Source organism: Apteryx rowi, unplaced genomic scaffold, assembly GCF_003343035.1.
Source record: "Apteryx rowi isolate R43461 unplaced genomic scaffold, aptRow1 scaffold_373, whole genome shotgun sequence".
Lineage (NCBI taxonomy): Eukaryota > Metazoa > Chordata > Aves > Apterygiformes > Apterygidae > Apteryx > Apteryx rowi.
Window position 1 is genome coordinate 563,340 of NW_020450230.1, and position 12,631 is coordinate 575,970.

The 12,631-nt window shown below is 35.0% G+C and overlaps 1 protein-coding gene across 1 annotated transcript in view; it reads right to left on the reverse strand.

Moving 5' to 3' along the window:
- The window catches only part of LOC112969900 (dystrophin), a gene marked incomplete at its 3' end in the record, with an annotated part of 817,409 nt that overhangs the window by 545,576 nt on the left and 259,202 nt on the right, over window positions 1-12,631 (reverse strand). Inside the window, exon 38 of the mRNA XM_026073700.1 lies at window positions 9,376-9,548. Coding sequence (XP_025929485.1) covers window positions 9,376-9,548 — 173 coding nt within the window. The remainder of the gene's footprint in view (window positions 1-9,375; window positions 9,549-12,631) is intronic.

A 12,631-nucleotide genomic window follows, 5' to 3' on the forward strand; every position in this document is an offset into this window, starting at 1 on the left:
TTTCAGCTGGGTTGCTAAGCTTAAGACACTGACTACAGTCTCATATTATCTCTGATATCTGACTTGAAGGCCCAAGATGGTTCATACGCAGACAGTTCAGAGGCAATTTGCTTCTGCCCATATCTGCCTTCATAGACATTTCCTCAGTTCCCCAGCCCACATATTCATGACTAAGCTGTAATATTTCACAGTGAAATTCTGTGTTTTAGTTTATACAGCAGAAAAAGTCACTACAATCATTTTTTGTATTAGTGTGATGCATTTTTGTCACTGAGCATTTTACAGTAAAGTTATGCTAACTTATGCTAATTGCCAGGTATGGAGGTTGGCAACTTAAAAGCATTCAAGATTCTTTTTCAGCAGAAACACTTTCACAGTCAGCAAAAACGCATGTGATTTCAGATGAGACACTCAGACCTGCTTAATAAAAGAAATTCTGAATTAGTTATTTTCACTTCATTCTACCCTACAAACTCCTTCAATTCCCATATCAAGAATTGTCCATATTAAGTGCTAATCATTCTTGTATGACAGTGATTTAATATATACATTTCTCTATCCAAAAGCTATAGCTTTATTTCTTGTCCTGTCTCATATTTTGTATTTAAGCTTTAACAAATAATTTTAAATTTTACCTGTTGCTATTCCATTTAGAAAATGGTCTTAGATATATTGCTCTATGAAAATAGGCATTTTAATGGGTGTACGCAAGGAGGAATTGTTTTCCAGCTTATGTTGAAAATTAAATCTTTCTAGTTAAAATCTAGATAACAAAATATTCCCATGTGCTTTGGGTATCTTCACATTATAAATATTGACAGAAAGCCATATCTAGATTTCCCATAATAAAAGCATTTATACGCTATATTATACCTGACCATGAACACCATCTTTTTAAGGAACCAATGAAACCTAACCATAGGTTAACTTGATGGTATGGTATTATGGGGGCAAATGAAATGGTGTGCTTTCTGTTGTAAGAATTAGACTCTAAGACAACTGTCATGTAGGGCACTTCTATATAGTAAGAATGGTATGAAAATAAATTAACACTCATGCTGGCTGTGAGGAACAAGTATAACGAGCTGTCTCCATTCTGCCCTTCCCAAAACCTAGATGAACCATCTGAATTGCTGTGAAAGTCAAAATGGGTTACAGTAGCCTATGCTGCATATAACTAAGGCATGTTAAATATTTTGAGATTCCATTTAAAATGAAAAAATTTCTTTCCCTCATTGAAGATGAAATAATCTGTTCTGGTTTTTACTCTCAACTTGAGGCCAGGACTAAGGGTAAGTCTAATAACATCACAAGACTTAAAACCTCATCAGAAATCTGTGAGCAGACACTCTTCGATGAGGGAGCAACCATTATCTGTGTCTTTTCCTCAAAATGCTTAGTCCTTGCACAAGTTGCTATCTTTCCTGCACCAGCTGGATGAAAATAGTGCCAATTAGCATTCATGCTTGTCATTTGTTTTGTCAGAGTCAAGGCAAGGATGAAAGTAATGCTGACTGGTCTTGATGAAAAACAGGTATGTCGATGTGTTTACATCGAAATGAAATTATACCGTTTCTTGAAAGAACCTAGGTTGGGATTAATCTCTCCTAATTTTAGCTGTTTAAAAGTAATGTGTCTAGTCTAAGCTTATCATCCAGCCTCCCTAAATAGTCACACTATATAGTGTGACAGACAATTACCTGTGAATGAACTGCTTTCTGAGGGTATTTCTGAGGGTATTTAATTGAGAAGGAATTTATACAACTACTGTAAAATAGGTAGCTAACACTTGGACAGCTGAAGATAAGTTAGATGATTCACTCCCTCAATGACTTGACACTTGCAGAGCCTTACTGGTGACACAGACGGAATCTGTGGGAATCCAAACCTGAGAACCTTGGAGAAGGAAACACAAATGGTCTAAACAACCCTCCAAGGACATCTAAAAAATAAGGAAAGCAGCAACTTCAGTAATTTCATTTTTATGTTCCTTAAACTAGATCCTACAGTCAAGGCTACAAGACCTTTTTTTCTAAATGTGACTTTTATCTTTTATTATTGATTTGGATAGCTGGATGCTTTGCAAGATTACCTAGTTGTGTCATGGACAGTCACAGGGAGATTCAGGTCCCTAAACACAGATATATTGTGCTATTTTAGTGAAAAATTCATGCGAGGCTGGCCCAGGACCAATGAGACAGTTGTGCCCTTCTGGAGTTAAGAAGAGGCTTACATAGGATATCTTCAGGCATATAAATGTTTCTAGACACCTTCATTTAAGCAAGTGAATTTCCTTAGTATTTTAATACTGTCTTGCTTTGCATTGGTCAACTTTCTGTAGCTGTTATCATTCTAAGATGATGTCCCATGTTCTAAAAAGAGAGCTATACCGTGAATGCGTCACCTGGGTCATATCCAGATGTTTCAGTATTATATCTATACATTCTCATCTTAGCAAACAGAGCACAGAGACCAAATCTGATTCATAGACACCACGGGCAAGTCCCCCAGGCTTACTGGTGGTGGTCCTACAGCTATACAGAACACACACAAGTTACTTAAAATTGAAAAATAAATGCCCTCTGTGTTTCTTTTTCCCAGTATCTTGATTCAGGCATCAAAAAACTTCTCAACTTAACAAAAAATATCAGTAAGGGATTACAATAAATATTACAATGCAGTGTCAGAAATGTGACAACAAAATAGCTACTTTTCTGCCGATTAAAGGAATCTTATGTATAATACAAGTTTTCAGTATGCATTATCAAGCTCTTATGAGTATTAGAAGCCAATTTAAGTCTACCCACAAATAGCCGGGAGTTGTACTGTTGTCCAGAAGTGAAAATCATGCTCAGTATAAGACTCTTTATACGAATAACTAGTTCCTTATGGTTATTCTTGTTATACAAATTGTTGGTCATTTGTCATGTTCATAAACCCTTCAACTTGCTTTGGCATGGTTATTCTGGATTGATGATCTTTCCCTTGTCAGTATTCCAAAGCTACTAGACTATAATTAATATAACTAAGATCGGCATATCATTTTTTTTCCATTTTTTCAGAATTAGTAAGAAACACTAAAGATATCTGGTATCAACTTTCCCACATACTCTCACAAAATTTCATTTTTATTAGATTTCAGATTAATCAGATGAACATTAGTCTAATCTATAATGTATGCCCTGGAAGATAATTCTTTAATAAGATATAAAAAAGACTAAAATTAGTTGTCTGAAAATTAATAAAAGAGATCTGTTTGAATTGTAACTCACAGTCAAGAAAACAGTTTCCAACAAGTTTGAGGCTGAGAATTTTCTGCAAAATTAAAATATTTTGTTTTTAATCAGATCCTTTTGAGTATTACTCTATTTTTTCTGCCTTGTGCTTGAATTAATGTTTTTTACATTCCTTCTAAGTGATTTGCAACTCCTATAGAATAATTTAAAATTAATGTTTTGTTGGTATATTTTGGAAAAGTTTATTGCACCTTATTGATCTAGTGACTTCTGGCACTGTTAGAAAGAAACACTTTTCAAGAGTAGGTGTAGTTGTTCATGGAAAAAAGACTGAGGCATAAATATCCTGCTACTAGAGAAACAAGGTCTTCCATGAGTGTCAAGTTGGTAAGATATGACAAATAGTTATGGAAGCAGTCATTTTAAAATCTATTTTCTTCAAATATTCTCTTTGCCATGCTAGAATAAATAATATTTCAATTTTTTTAAATATTGTGTGTTTTCATTGAAGATCTATAGTACTTGGTCTTAGTGTCACTACATAAATTTTCATGATGAATACCATGAAACAGTGGCCAAGGCTACTGTAAAGAAGGGAGATGATTGTTAAATTCCAGCTCAGAGACAGGAAAAAATCATAAGGTATGATATCTAAATAGTTATTCTTATTGGCATTATAACACACATCTGCCTTACAAAATTCAGATTGTATTATCTTAATGTGACTATTGAAAAAAATAATGTAGAAATTTAGCATCATGAGAGCAAAGATAAAAGTTATAAATGAAATTCTAAATTACTCTTAAGCTCACAAAAGACAAAGCATGCTGCTCCTGCTCTTTCCTGGGCTTTGGTGTACATTCAGGAAAGCTAAAAACAAAGAATCAAATGCAGCTTGACATAAGATGGTAGGACCCCTTATATCTGTAGGAAATACAGCCACTTATCATGTTCTGAAGTAATTTGTACAGGGAAACCCCCCTAATCTGCTATTAAAGAACCATGCTATATCTAGCCTTTAAAAGAAAAAAAAAATATACAATCTGTTGAAGACTAGTGTCTTGATGAGTTTGTGAAAAAAGTAAAAATTTGCATTCTTCTCAGGTGTCTAACACAACTGAAACAGTACAGTAGGATGCTCACAGTATTTTTGCTTATACTTTTTTCAATTAAATATTGCCTGTTGTAGTAAATACAGTATGAACTGTTATTCAGATACAGGAAATACACTAAAGTGACAACGTGAGACGAAAAGATTTTCAAACACTGTAGAAGAACTGGATTTGTAAAGCTATTAGAGTAGGTATGATCACAATGAATTTCTCTAACACTGGCCTGTGCTCTGCTGTAAAACTAACTGAAAATATATTGTATCTTGATTTCTTCTGAAAAACAACTCACTATAAAATTAACCGCAAAGAACCTAGATACAAATGAGGAGGTCCAGGAAATCTATTTCACACAAAAGGCAAAAGATTTCCAGAATACACTAATGCAGTAGGCAGCTAAACTGTAAACATCTTAATGATATTTACAATGAATTACTTATTTCTGAAGGAGCTGCTGAATGAGAAGAGTGGGATTAATATCCACAGAAGAAGACAGAGTTATTTTTCTGCATTAAAGTTAGGTATGCTCTTTGGAGAAGGTAAATAAAATTAATGCAAAGAGCATAATCAGCTACTCGCTCCTTCCCTTTCTCCCTGCCAAAACAAACAATCTGTGCTTTAATATAAACTTCTGAAGCTTTTGGTAGTATGCAAGAAGAGAGTGTACAAATCTGTCTTTCCCTTCCACTCAACCCTAATGAACAGCTAATTTAGGACATGTCTCCAATATACTTCAGTCAAAGTAATGACTATAACGTAGCCAGATATGTTCTTAGATTTTTTTCAACTGTTTGCATGGAGTATCCATGACTTCCAAGTCACATATATACATTCGCAAAATTAATTTTCATTTCTGCTTACACCTTTAATTGAAGGATATGATGAACTATCTATTGTGTTCAGTTGAAACACTGAAGAGTGGCTTAGTCCTTCCTCAGAGCAGAAAATTGAGGAAAAGAGCAAACATATGTTCTCAAAGAAAAAGAAGTGCTGTGTAATTGCCAAAGTAAACAATATCATTACAGTAAGCCTGCAGCATGGCAAGACATTAACAAATTTAAATCACCATTTACAAATTTAAAGCACCTGATGGCAAGTAAGGCCCTCTTAGATCTTGAGCTGCCTGTCCAGTTAGAAGATATTTAACAGATTTGTTTTTCATCAGAGTTGTGTTAATTTGTATGCAAAGTAAGAAAATATATACACATTTTTCCAAAACCAAAACTAAAGAAAACAAAGCTCCATAATGAAGTTTTTCCATTGATTCACCTATTAAGCCTCACTGGCAAACAACACATACTCAAATATATAGATTTTAAAACAAAAAAAAGCATTTTTTTTTAAATGATGCAGCAGCATTAACACAACAATATGAATCTTACTGTATTTCTTCTTTGGGTTCTGACAGCATGTTCCCAGTGGCCAACGCCAGCATCTATGGTGCTAAACTTTGGAGCAGGACATACTCCTTCCCCATGTTTCATCAAGAGCAGGTGTTTTAACCCCTCTAATTTATTTTACCGACTATCTGGTTTGTTGATTGGCATGGTGGATTTTTTTAAGTGATTTTGTACAGCTGTTGAGTGAGGAGCTGATGAGATTTGTGAGATACTTGGTATTTTGGGAAAGATTTCTTTCTTCTCTTTTTTTTTTCCCTCCTTTTTGGTAAGTTTCTTACAAAGCTGTGAGAAAACCACCACAACAACAACAACAAAAAAACCCCACAGAACCAAAACTTGATGTTTGGATTAAGAGCAAGTCAAATAGTTGAGTAACTATCTATCAGGTCACAGTTGGCAATCTTCCAGCCTGTTAGATTGCCCAGCTTTACCTCTCAAGCAAGAACTTTCTGGGAAACACAAAATGCTGTCACTTAAATCTTTTCCTATAAATCTATCAGGTGTCAGATTCCTACAAGCATTGAAATAACAGTTGAGTGAACTCACACACCACTGCCAACTACYGTTAATGTAGTCCATACAATAAAGATATATTACTGTTAGTTAGTCAGAAGTTGTTTTTTGTAGGACAAAACTATACTAAAAATATTTTAAGAGCAAATTTTGTGAGAGTTTTCCTCATTTACCTAATGGTTATAGTACAAAATGACAAAATATTGTCCAAAACTGTATATTGCAGTCTCAACTATTGAAACCTAAAATATTACTAGACTGACATTTCAAGAAAACTTGAATCACAGTAACTTTATTTTTAAAATATGAACTTAAAGTAGGAATTCAACAGGAATGTTTCCTTTCTTTTCTATGGGGCTTAGAGCAAGTTCTCTACTAGGAACTATGAGGGTAAGAAAAGTTGTTTTGTTCTTCCATTTATCATACTGATATTTGACTTTGCATTTACTTAAACAATAATGTCCATTTTATTACAACCCTTTGACTGCCTAAAACTGACAGTCAGAAGTGAACAAATAATAATAGCGTTTGCTTCTGTAACCTTCAAAATATGGAACACGCTTTCATCTAGACATGCTCCTGGGAAAGCAAAAGGAAGACAGTGCTCCAATAACATTTCCAAAACTGTCCTAAAACTTCACCATCATAAACACTGCTTCATCCATGTCTCAAGGGCAGACTTACACTGAAACTTGCACCCCTTACAGACACAAACTGCTAGAAGCAAAATGCTAAAGGCCAGGTTGTCTTCCTTCATCTCCTCCCTAGCATTCCTGTGCAGTGCAAATGCACATCACAAAGCTCAAGAAACTTTGGGGACTATCTCAGAGTTCAAAAGAAACCACTGAAACAGTGGCACAGTAAAACTCACACCACAAGCAAAATATTAAAGAGAAAGTTGCGTGATTCCTGAGAGCAGTGAAGCTTATCATCACCTTGGGTTACTGTCAATCAAACTAAAAGCGGATGACTTCCCCTGGCAAACTCTAGCTGGAAAATAATCATACTTTTTCCTTCTCTAGTGCCTTTATCTGATGACCTCAAAGGACTCAACAAACATTAATTCATTTCACCTCAGAATACTTTGCGGTGCTGGCTAAATATTACTATAGTGTACATACGGGATAACTGAGCGCTAGTGTTGGTAGTCCAGTCTTTCAGCTAACAGTAAACACTTTCTCTTTACTACGAATCAGTGGAAGAAAATGCTTACAGGGAAGATACTAAAAGTTTCTAAGAGCTTGGTTTATCATACCAATAGATAAGTGTTTGGGCAAGGCTAAACTCTGGGAAATGCACAACACCCCAAATCCCCAATTGTTATCTCTGTGAGCTATTCTGCTGCAGTCTTTATTTCCAACTCATTGTCCGTATTTGTACACGGCATCAGGACAAACAGAAGAATCTTTCTTACTGCAACCAAGGCCAGGCTTAGTATTAAAAAAAAACAATAGTAGTGTGTGAGTGGAGAATCTGGAGACCTTCCCAGGTTTTAAATCTGTCTTTTTACACGTTAGAGGCTGAGGCAAAACAGAGATGACATGAGGATTATTGAATTATATTTTTTACTGGAATTCTGATTTTTTTTTACTCTCCCTCTCTCCAGCAAACTGAAATCAAAGCTGGTGACTGGCTGACTGCAGAAAGAACATGTTTACAAATCTGCAAAGTGCCAGATGTTGTCCAATCTTTTTAAACAACATACAGAGTTTACCTAGCCTTGGACTGCAGGACAAAATCAGTAGAGCCTAGGTCCATAGGAAATATTTTTTTCTTCTGGTTACTGGTTTTGTGTTTAGATTCATATTAAATTATTTTTTTTCCGTACAATTATAATAGTTTTAAGAATAGTTTTTGAGATATGGGATATTTTAAAACATATATGTAATGTAAAAATTAATATTCTAGCAAGTTTCAATCTACTCTCTTTGGGGGTAAATGATGGTAGCACATCAAAGGGAATTGTTAATGCCAAGTTTTCAGCCCTGTCTATAACAGCTAATCTTGTAAAATTCCTATGAATGGACAATTTTCATCAATGGGCTGGTCATATATTTAAGTATGATCAGTATCATATTAAGAGTTTAGATTCTTTCCAATGAATTGTCAAAGAATTTTCTGTGGTAATTCAATAAATGCTTGAACTTCAAAACTAAGACCTTTTATTTAAGTTAAACTTATCTGATAACTCTTAAATTATACATACCACAGAAAAACCATAGTATATGCCCCAAATTTCTGTGTCACTGCCAGTAACATCTGGCATATCATCTACTTAAAAAATTAAAAGAGCAATGCTAGGATATCAACCTCAGCATTTTTTGCAGGATGACAAAAATTTTAAATATCAGATATCTTCAGGGTATAAATAAATTACAGGATTGCTAGTCTCTATTATGCTACTAACACAAGCCATGTTTGAATCATTAAAATAGATTTGGCTACTTTTTGCATCATAACACAATTCCAAAATTACAAATAATATAAATAATAGACTAAGAGAAAAATAATAATCATAGTCAACAAAAATACCATATCCTATTGTAAGAGATCACTGCTGTATTTATTATCCTTTTAATGCCTTTTCATACTTCTTTATTGTCTTGCCTTACCTTATAATGTCTAATGCATAAAGGAGACTTGCAAGAGATCCCTCTGGAGTCAGGGTTACTAAGAATTCTGGCTGTGCCTAAGACATGAAGTGAGAACTGCTCCTGGAACCAGTAAATCCTCTACCATTACTTGGGATTTTACTTGGATACAGCCATCACAGGTTCAGATTTTTAAATCAATAGTGCTGTGTACGGGTGTAAAAGAATAAGTGACTAACACTATCTCAGGGGAAAGGTATGGCATTTTTAATAACATAAGAATACGTATGTAATACCATGCCAAGTTTGGGTACAATGCAAGTGACAGTCAAAATATTTTCAATTTTACAAAAATGCTCACAAATTAAATTACAATTCTCTATTAACTTTCTAGTGCTTAGTTATAAGAAAGTACGGTTTGGGACTGTAAAAAGTATTTCCACAAGGAGATGAGGAAACAATCACGAACAGTAAGCCAAACACTAGTAAGTGTCATCAGAAGTAAAAATTTTTTAAAGTTACTTACGCCTGTCGGTCCTTGTACATCTTGTTAACTTTCTCCCATTGGAAATTAAGCTGAGTCAGCTTTTCCTGTATCTTTGCCGCCTCCCTCAGTGTAGCACTTTGCAAAGCTGGTATCTTCTTGCTGTGAATAACCTCTAYATGACCCAACAATCTCCCCAGGCTATCTTTAATGCTCTGTAATATCAAGATTTCAGAAGAGAAAAACGAAACATCAGCTGTTGTTTATGAACAAAAGAAAGAGGGTAAAAATGCAAAATAAACAATAGCCTTGACAATAGTAACAGTTTTGCCATAACCACGTAATAATGACTCAATGTCGATCCTTTCTTGGAGATTTAATAAACTATAGGAAAAGGCTGGAGGAAAAGCAAAGATCCATTAACTTAAGTCACTCATTAATTCCCCAGGAAATAACCCAAGCCAAGTTTACAACTGTTTTGACCTCATTTCTTCTTAAGAAAATAAAACAAAATCCCATTTCACAGACTCATTTTTAAGAGTGGTCTTTAATTATGTTGTTGTTTATGCTCCTCTTTGATACTTGTTTCAGCACATATTCCACAAATACCAAAGTAACAGCATGAAAAAATATTTTATCAGGTATCACTGGGTTTGTCTTTGACTGGATATTCACAACCCAGCACTTACCATCCTACCTGTAGTACTTTATTCTTAGTAATGTTCAGTTCTTTATGTTTCAGAAAAAGATAAAATACTTCACAGTACACCTACTAGCTGCACAAGGCTGTGTGTGGAGGAACCCAGAGGAAGAAAAACTTTATTTACTCTGGGTCCTCAACATCTGTAAAATATGTGAAAGCATTTAGAATGCTATACCTTGTCAATGGCCATTAAATAGCCATCTATCACTCCATTCAGTTCCATGACTGAATTATACAGATTTTCTTTATGCTCTATAAAGCACGATGTAAACATGCTGTGTATTCCTGTTTGGTGAACTTGGGGGGTTCAACCTCCCTACTTAACCTTTCAGAATAATCTGAATAACTGAATTGTTTAGAAAACCCCAAACTGAGCAGAGCTATTGTCATAAACTGTGTGCTGACTTAAGGATAAAAGCATTAAATGTAACAAAAAGTCCCTAGCAGAGACGTCCTCCTTGTGAACCTATACTGAGGAAATCCTCAAGCAGAGGACTTCCTGTCATCTTTCAGTCTATCATCCAAACAGCCATAATTTGGTCCTTTCTGAGATTTCCTTGCCCTTTACCAGAAAGAAGACATAAATATTTTTTTATATCAACCAAAAAGCATGAGTTACATAAGCTTACCTTTCAGCCTCACATTATGAATATTAGAAACAGAGAAATAGGAACAGATTTTGGAGGAAAAACATGCCTTTTGTGCAACTAATTTATACAGCTGTTGTTTCTTTACAGTGTTAAAGTCCTGGTAATATACATAATATGTAGCATTACTGGAGAGGAAACACAAGCAAAATGAACGTTTCTGAAACGTACTTTAATCATTAACTCTTTAAACTTTTCATTTCTGTTTCTTGTAAATGGCACCTACGAGTCCCAGCGCTACAAGGCACATGATGCAGGTTGCGTTGTTTTGGGGGATTCTGTTTTTCCCTCTGTGGTATTTGTGTTTGGAAGGAAAATAATCTCTTCCAGACCAGCCAAGACATCCACTTAAACAGAAGTGTGTCACATTTGCTGATTTCCTTCAACCAAATCAAAAAACTTTCTTCAGTGAAATGAAGTCCCTTCTTTTGAAAAGCCCTGGCCATTATTTCTTACAATGATGAAATTCCCCTTATACTTCTTATTGCCTGAATAAAACCATGAAAAAAGCCATGAAAGAATTGTAAGATGTTTTGGATTGATGACTGCACTGACCTGTTTCTAGTCTAAAGCTACACTTTCTTTCTCTAAAGATGGTTACGTTGGACTCTCCCCTTCACTCTAATGAAAGGATAACAAATATGACAATTTGTGCGTGTGAAGCACTAATTTGGATGGTGCAAAAAAAGCTTACAAAAATTTGGACCAAATTATACAAAGGAGCCAATATGCCACTGAGTCACTAAAAGTCACACATAATTCTTGAGATAGATTCAAACAGCGGCTTAAAAACAAGTATCTCCTTACTCCATTCAGAGACACAGCATTTAGTGATTTCTTAGCTTTTCCACCTTTTAATGAAATATTAACGCAGGCATGCATATGTCTCATTGAAAGTGTTGTATAGAGTAAGGGATACTCTTGGGATAAATATCTACATATTCAGCTGTTCTCCAACAATCTTTTCAAACTCCCTGCATTTCCAAAGTCATTACCTATAACTCTTCCACTCTGGTTCTGTTCCTCATTTCTTCTGAAACATGTAAGCCTCAGACTGACTACAAGCTGAGAACTTGCAAGAAAAACTGACCAACGATTCTTAGTCTTGTCAAACACAAAAATATTCTTCAGTTGCTGCACACAGATCTGCAGCAGCAGAGATAAGGGAGAATGCTGATTTGACAGAGTTATGAGAGGTACAAACTGTTAGTTTGTATGTGAACAACTCTTTCACACTACCAGCACTTTTGAAAGGCGGCAGGGATCAAAGGATGCTTGGCTATTTCGCAGTAAGCAGAAAAATAATGAGTGGTAGAAAGCCAAACAAAAAAAGAAAATTAAAAATGCCCTCTAACACACTGTCAGTCTGGTTCAACCCTGTAGCTAGAATCTGATAATTCTGTTTCACCATGCACAAAAAAAATCAGGTTTCTTTCCTTCATTCATAGAGAGTAGGCGTCAGATTTGAAGTAATACAGGAGAGATTTTGGAGGTTATAATGTACCAGAAATAGCTCAAAGACCTTTAGCATAAGTGGACTCTTCCTTGATCTATTGCTATTCTTGTTATTGCAAAAGTATCTATCCAAAGAGTGCCCTAGCCATTCTTTCACATGATTTCAGAATGATACGGAAACTGTGCACTGAATATTCATGTGTTTTTTCCTATGGGTGGTAAGTTATAAGAACATTGTAGTTATTTAGGTGCAACACAATTCAATCAATATACACAGCATCCGATGGAGGTATCATTAAAATAAAATAAAAGCTATACTAAGCACTGAGAAGCACAATATTCCATCACGTTGATATGCCTTCCCTACATCTCTGCTAAAAATTTTAAGTGTGTCTCAGATATATAGTTTGTGTCTGGTAATACAGATGAAAAGTACAATTGCCTTTTATTAGTTTCTCCCAGAGACAGAAACACAGCTACCCAATTCGATTTT